This window comes from Corylus avellana, chromosome ca5 (genome assembly GCF_901000735.1).
Source record: "Corylus avellana chromosome ca5, CavTom2PMs-1.0".
In the NCBI taxonomy this organism is placed as follows: domain Eukaryota; kingdom Viridiplantae; phylum Streptophyta; class Magnoliopsida; order Fagales; family Betulaceae; genus Corylus; species Corylus avellana.
In genome coordinates, this window is record NC_081545.1 from 34,260,154 (window position 1) to 34,266,626 (window position 6,473).

The 6,473-nt window shown below is 34.0% G+C and overlaps 1 protein-coding gene across 4 annotated transcripts; it reads right to left on the minus strand.

The window, feature by feature from the left end:
- Nucleotides 1–728: 728 nt before the first annotated feature.
- Nucleotides 729–5,082, minus strand: LOC132180667 (ADP-ribosylation factor 1). Of its 4 annotated transcripts, XM_059593569.1 has the most exons (7): nt 4,973–5,082; nt 4,249–4,444; nt 3,604–3,674; nt 2,856–2,975; nt 1,429–1,547; nt 1,140–1,221; nt 729–918 (listed from the first exon to the last, which is right to left on the minus strand). In XM_059593569.1, the coding sequence occupies exons 2-7, from the start codon at nt 4,394–4,396 to the stop codon at nt 913–915; spliced, it is 546 nt and encodes a 181-aa protein (XP_059449552.1). In that variant the 5' UTR covers nt 4,397–4,444; nt 4,973–5,082; the 3' UTR covers nt 729–912. The 4 variants fall into 4 exon arrangements, with proteins under 4 accessions (XP_059449552.1, XP_059449548.1, XP_059449549.1 ...); XM_059593565.1 differs by lacking the exon at nt 729–918 and having other exon boundaries at nt 1,128–1,221; XM_059593566.1 differs by lacking the exons at nt 729–918; nt 4,973–5,082 and adding an exon at nt 4,874–4,966 and having other exon boundaries at nt 1,128–1,221.
- Between the last annotated feature and the right edge of the window lie 1,391 nt (nt 5,083–6,473).

Below are 6,473 nucleotides of genomic sequence, written 5' to 3' on the forward strand. Positions count from 1 at the left end.
TTAATTTTCCTAGTTTTGTAATCATTTAATCTGTCATGGAATCATCGATGTACTTGGTACGTAGGTATAGTTCCTTTCATCCGAAAGTGAGAAATCCTATATATTAAGCTTGCTTATTTAGAAGTTGTTTAAATAATACACTACTTTTTTTTTCTTTCTTTTTTTCGAAAATCAATCCACAAACTTGCTTATAACTTTTCGTAAAATTGTTTCGTTTCCATCTATACGTTGATCTGTTCAAAACGTCCCCCTCCCTCTCTCACATAAAGTAGATTTTTTTTTTCCTGTTTCATCCTATATTTTCACGTCGCTTTCCCGATTTGGATTGTTTAAGCAAGTAAAACATTTGGAGATACTAATAAATGAAGAAAAGAATGTGACAAGTCCATAATGTTTTGAAATTTGTATGATGTTATATCACTTAGAACTTTTTGCAACAAGTTATTAGAGTCTGTCCAGCACTAAAAAATTTATAATATCCTCTAGTCACGTGGTAACACGTGTTAACAAATTGTAAAGAAAGTAGATTTAGCATTTCTCTATCATTTCTCTCTACAATTATTTTTCATGGCGTAACTTATCCATTTGTACTCTTTTTCTTTTTTCTTTTCACAATGCTTTTCCACGTGCGCATGGGTCATCCATCCCCAAGGAGAATAAAAGTTAAGTGCCTCCACCAGTAATTTAGAAGGCAAACAAAAATAGCTAGTTAAGTGCGGCCATGCCCAAAAGAGAATGTAGCAACATAAAAAAAGTCTGGTTTACAGCTAAAAGCATTTAGCTAAAGTAGCAACCATACAAACCGATATATATAAAAAGGTCTAGCCAAACATTCTTCTATTACAACATTCACTGAAAAGGGGGGGAAGCTGTCATCTCCCAAATCGCCAGAGACCAAAATTCTTTAAAGCCTCATGCCTGAAAAGAAAGGGAGGAAGTGTTGTAATATAAGGAAAGGAAAAGTGCAAACGTAGCATATGGAACCCAAGATGACTTAAGATGAAGAAGGATCTTCCATTCCAGAGTTCTTGTGGACAATTACATGGCAGCTTAAGCCATTAAATGACTCTTATGTGCTATGCATCCATTGACTTTCTTTTCTATATTTATTAGCTTTCAAGCTTTGTTCATGTACTTGCCTTGCTAGCAATGTTGTTGGAAAGCCAGTCCAAACCCTCATACAGACCCTCTCCAGAAGTTGCGCATGTGCTCTGGATGTACCTGAAATGGACCACCATATTGCATCAACAAGAGCTAAAGCCATAGTAAAGAAAAGACAGATTGACACGGGGAAAAGAAAAATCTTTTATGTCAGTTGAAACAATTCTTCCAGCACCAGGGAAAATGAACAAATTTGGTATCCTTGTCCACGGTGAACATCCAAGAAATAACACAAGTCGAGGTGGAAATGGGGGAGAGAAAAAATACCAGTGACGTTGGCGGAGAGAATGAAGACCGAGCTTGTCAGTGATCTCTGCAGCATTCATTGCATTGGGAAGATCTTGTTTGTTGGCAAATACAAGCAAAACAGCCTCCCTAAGTTCATCCTGAAACAAGATTAACATTTAAATTAATAGAACTCCTACCACAATCAAACAGAAAATGAACATAGCTCAACAAAATCGCACACCTCCAAAAACTGTAAAACATGAGACAGAAATTTCACCAAGCAACCAATAAGGAACTTGTAACAGTGGGAAGGTTAAACCACTTGTCCTACTAAATCTTCGTAGAATAGATGCTGCAGTGCTGGTTGATTTTGTAAATGCTACCAAAAGACCAAAAGCAATCAAAGCATTACAGACACCTAGATCTTTTTAATATTCTTTTATGCAAACTAATACCTGAATATAGCCTCCATGAGTGAATCTATAAACACTCAGAGAAAGAGCTAGCCACATAAACAATATCACCTTAAAATGACTAGTCAAGTTGGAGTTTTCATAGAATCACTAATAAAGTTCAATTTCATCTAGTAAGTAGAAAATGTGGAACGTAACATCCATGAGTGTCTTTATAAACCACTCATTTTATGTGGGCTACTCATCTTCCCAATGTGGAACTGGGATGTTACAATCTCCCCACCTTAAACCTTTGATGTCCTCATCAGAGCAACATTATGCAATTCTCCAATACCATATGGCCTTACTAGGTGGTTCTGATATCATTGATAAACATTCAGGGAAAGCACTAGCCACACATACGCGATCAGCTCAAAATGACTAGTCAAGATGGAACTTTACTAAAATCAATTGTAAAGTCTAGTTTCACATATTAAGTAAGCAATGTGGTACTTAATACCCATGAATGTTTTTATAAGCCACCAACTCCATGTGAGGTACTCATCTTCCCAATGTGGGGCTGGGATGTTACAAAATCTAAATTCCAAACAAGTTTCCAACTAGTTCCACGAACTTAAAAAGAGTTCTACCATATTATAAAGGAACCAATTAAGAGGTACTTAGGTAATTGCAGGAAATTCTATGTCAAGGAAAGAATATTGAACCAAGGAAACAACCTAAGTTAAAACTCAAAAAGAGTTATCAGATTCCTGTTAAAAAAAATGGTGTGAAAAAAATGGAGCACTAGTAGTTCACTAAGCAAAAAACATGTCACATAAGAAACTACAAAGAGTCGAGGAACAGAACCTGGTGAAATAACATTTAAGAAGCACAAAGTAGTAGTTAATATTTCACAAATATGAATCCACAGCAGTAAACAATCTAGAACAGATTCAAGGAGGCATGCAACCTCAACCATGTCAATCTACTTAAGATGGATATATGAGAGGGAATTTGGAGATCACAGCATAACATGAAAAGCATACGGCAGATACATCAAAAGTAGTAATATACCTCATTCAACATCCTGTGCAACTCATCCCTTGCCTCGACAACTCGATCCCTGTCATTGCTATCAACCACAAATATAAGACCCTGAGTGTTTTGGAAGTAGTGCCTCCACAATGGACGGATCTGTTTAATGAAAATTATGTCAGTTAATCATCATCTGATTACTCATTATTTAACAAAATAAACACAAACAAGCTCCAATTTAATAATTTCTGTAAAAAATATGACAAATTGTTATGATAACAATCACCCTCTAGAATAGAGTGCTGATGCATGACAAACATTTATACGCAACATTAGCTTGAGAATGACAAACATGTTTTCATTACTTATCTCCAAGGAACCCATTTTACATTATTGCTCCACTATGTGATAACGCATCATATATATGTGCTTAAAGCCCATGTCGTAATATTCAAATTGTATATCTCCCAATGTTTAAATTCAGGTGAATTACTGTCTCCCCCACTGTGCACAAATAGTTAAAAATCCAAACAAAAAAACTACCAAATTTTCATACAATAATCAACTTTGTCATCAAACATATAAGTTTGAAACTTATCCTACATTACTGATAAAGGATCATTTGATCATTGAAAATTGGATTTCATTGAAGCACAAAACATGAATAACAGAAAACATGCCGTACAACTCAAAATATCACAGGCATGCGTACAGCCACATATTTTTCAAATTTTCCGCAGATAACTGTACACAACCGTTTTACAGACACAAAAACAAAGGCATGTACCTTGTCCTGACCACCGACATCCCAAACAGTGAAGCTGATGTTTTTATATTCCACTGTCTCCACATTAAATCCTGCACAGAGAAACTCCAATTATTCAATAAATAAACTCATTGAGAAACCTTCATTTGAATCACAAATAGGGATAAAAGATAATTCATCAAAGCAAATTAACGAACACCCAGGAAATATATAAGTATTTCAAGGAACCAAGAAAAGATTCCCAAGCGACAATAACTAATGAGGGGAAATCACATATAGCAGACTCCACTGCAGCATTCGCAAATCATAAACAATCACATAAAACTGGATTCTCTTAGAAATTTCCACACGGAATAAATGAAATCATGATATTTAAAAGATGCAATTCACTTAAAGCTAACATTAGTCCCACCCAAATGACTACGTTCCATCTAACATAATATTTCATCTATTAAACTTGAGTCTATTACTTTACCTATATTAATAGGAACTACATCCACAAAGACCTTGCAAACAACGATATCTAAAAACAAAGCGATTTCTTATTTTACTTTCTTTATCTTCTATAGCAGTAAGACATCGGACATGAAGAAAATAAAGTAAATCGATCACATAAATATAATTCCACGAAATGGAAAGTAATCAGGATGGAAATTGGATACTCACCGATAGTCGGGATCGTGGTGACGATTTCACCGAGCTTGAGCTTGTACAAGATGGTGGTCTTACCGGCGGCATCGAGACCAACCATCAGAATTCGCATTTCTTTCTTCGCAAAAAGTTTGCTGAATAGCTTCGTGAATGTCAACCCCATCCCTGCTTTTGCTCTAGCCCTAGCTAGCTGCCTATCGATCACTCAGCTCTGATTCCAAAAGAAATATAAATAAAAAATAATCAAATATAAAAAGAAAAAGAAAAAAACGAAAGCGTCTACATGCATAAAGAATCTGAGTAACAAAACAAGCTAGTTAACATAGTTATAATTATAACGAGGAAATCGAATATGTAGCCCTAGTAGTTTCGGATCGGACAAATGGACCGATTAACAAACTGCAGATACAAATTTTACGCTAAAAGCGTGTTCATAATCACAAATTAACGAGAAATTCAAACAGATCCGTTTGATTTTAAAATTCAACGATCAGATTCTCCGATCGCGGAAATGAACTCAAAATTGAAACGAAAATCAGAAACAATATAAAAAGAGATCTTACAAACAATAGGATCGACAAATGAAAACAATATATGAATATCCGTTAATTTTTACATGCAAATTATGAACTTAATTTACCGATCTACCGGATAAGATCGGCGAAGATGAACGATAGATTTAGAGGGGAACTGATGAATTTGAGGGAGAGAGTGAGAGAGAGAGAGAAAGAGAGCTGACCTATCGAGGAGGGGATCTGATGGGAGGGGAGGGGCAAGCTTGTGGCAAGCCGCGATTTTTTGAGGGACTGATGTGAATTCTCTCTCTTCGATATTTAACGGCCCCGGATAATTATTGACCGCGGTGAATTCGAGTACAGTGATTGGTGGACTAGGGAGCGGTCCAGATACATTCGCAGTTTTGGATTTCTGTCAAGGCGTTACACTGAGACGCCGCCGTTTCATGAGAATCAGGATTGAGGAATCAGTATCCTTTCTAATTTTCTATGGTCAGATTAGCCATTCAAGATTTAATGGAATATATTTTATCACCTCCTTTTTTTTTTCTTTTTTTTTCTTTTTTATCAATATATTATCACATAGTTAAATATATTGTCATTTTATTTTGAACTTTTAAAACTTTTTTTTTTTCAAAACTAAAAATAAACATTTCTCAAAATTATTAGCAAAAAATTCAAAACACAAATGTACCCCCAAAAAATACTTCTCACTTTAATATCATATTAAACATTTTTCAAACAAAAATTCATAAAACAATTTTTAAAAGATACATGCTACACAACCATATTTATTAAATAATCTTTTAACCACACACACACACACACATATATATATATATATATATATATATATATATAAATTCAATAGTAGATCAATCATTAAATTTGTAAACTTATGTGAAACTCGGACAAATTTTATCATTTCTCTTTTCAAAATCATTGTCAAACAAGAATGAGAATCTCTTGTTATTAGGCCTCGAATTTCATAAAAAATTAAAATAGTTTAAGTGAGAGGATTGCGATATTCACTTGCCCTAATTAGCCTAAAATATGTGATCCACTTGTCCAAAACAATTGAGTTCCATAATCTCTCTTCAGGGCATTCATATCTAGCTCAATAAATATTTAGTTAAATAACACATTTTTTCTATATTAGCATCCAATTTTTTGAAATCACCTCCATTCCATAAAAGCATTTTTACTATCCAGTTTTATTATTTTATTTAAAATGTTGTTTCTTTATCTATTTTTACCATTAGAGAGAATAAAATTTCCTTTTTTAAAATTAATTTAACATACACATTGTTAAGTTAGAGTGCTCAGTCTATTAAGTAATATAATAATTAATCAAGGGTGCAGTGCACGGGACCGAGGTTTACTCTGCAAATGTGAGTCCGAAAGGCCCTGCCTTAAAGAGATTCCCCGACACTTAAAAAAAAATAATAATAATAATAATAACTAATCAATTATACATATTTTTGCTGCACGACAAATCAAATAATCTTTTGACTAACCTAATGTAATTTCTCGAAAAAAACCCGAAATTCAGGCAACTTAAAAAAGAAAACTTTTTCAAAAAACGTTTTTTTTTTTTTGTTCTTTATCAAAAAATAATTAAAAAAAAAATAATAATAATAAAAAAACCTCTTTCAAACCCAAACCAATGGGGACTCTTATGTAGAGAGTCTAGAGACGTTCTCAGTCTATAAAACACCGCGAACC

Excerpts from the sequence above, each read along its gene's own strand:
- LOC132180667 (XM_059593565.1), bottom strand. The coding sequence starts at position 4,396 with ATGGGGTTGACATTCACGAAGCTATTCAGCAAACTTTTTGCGAAGAAA. Across the intron at positions 2,976-3,603 it reads ATGTCGGTGGTCAGGACAAG|ATCCGTCCATTGTGGAGGCA; the intron begins GTACATGCCTTT and ends TTCATTAAACAG. Across the intron at positions 1,548-2,855 it reads TGCACAGGATGTTGAATGAG|GATGAACTTAGGGAGGCTGT; the intron begins GTATATTACTAC and ends ATCTTGTTTCAG.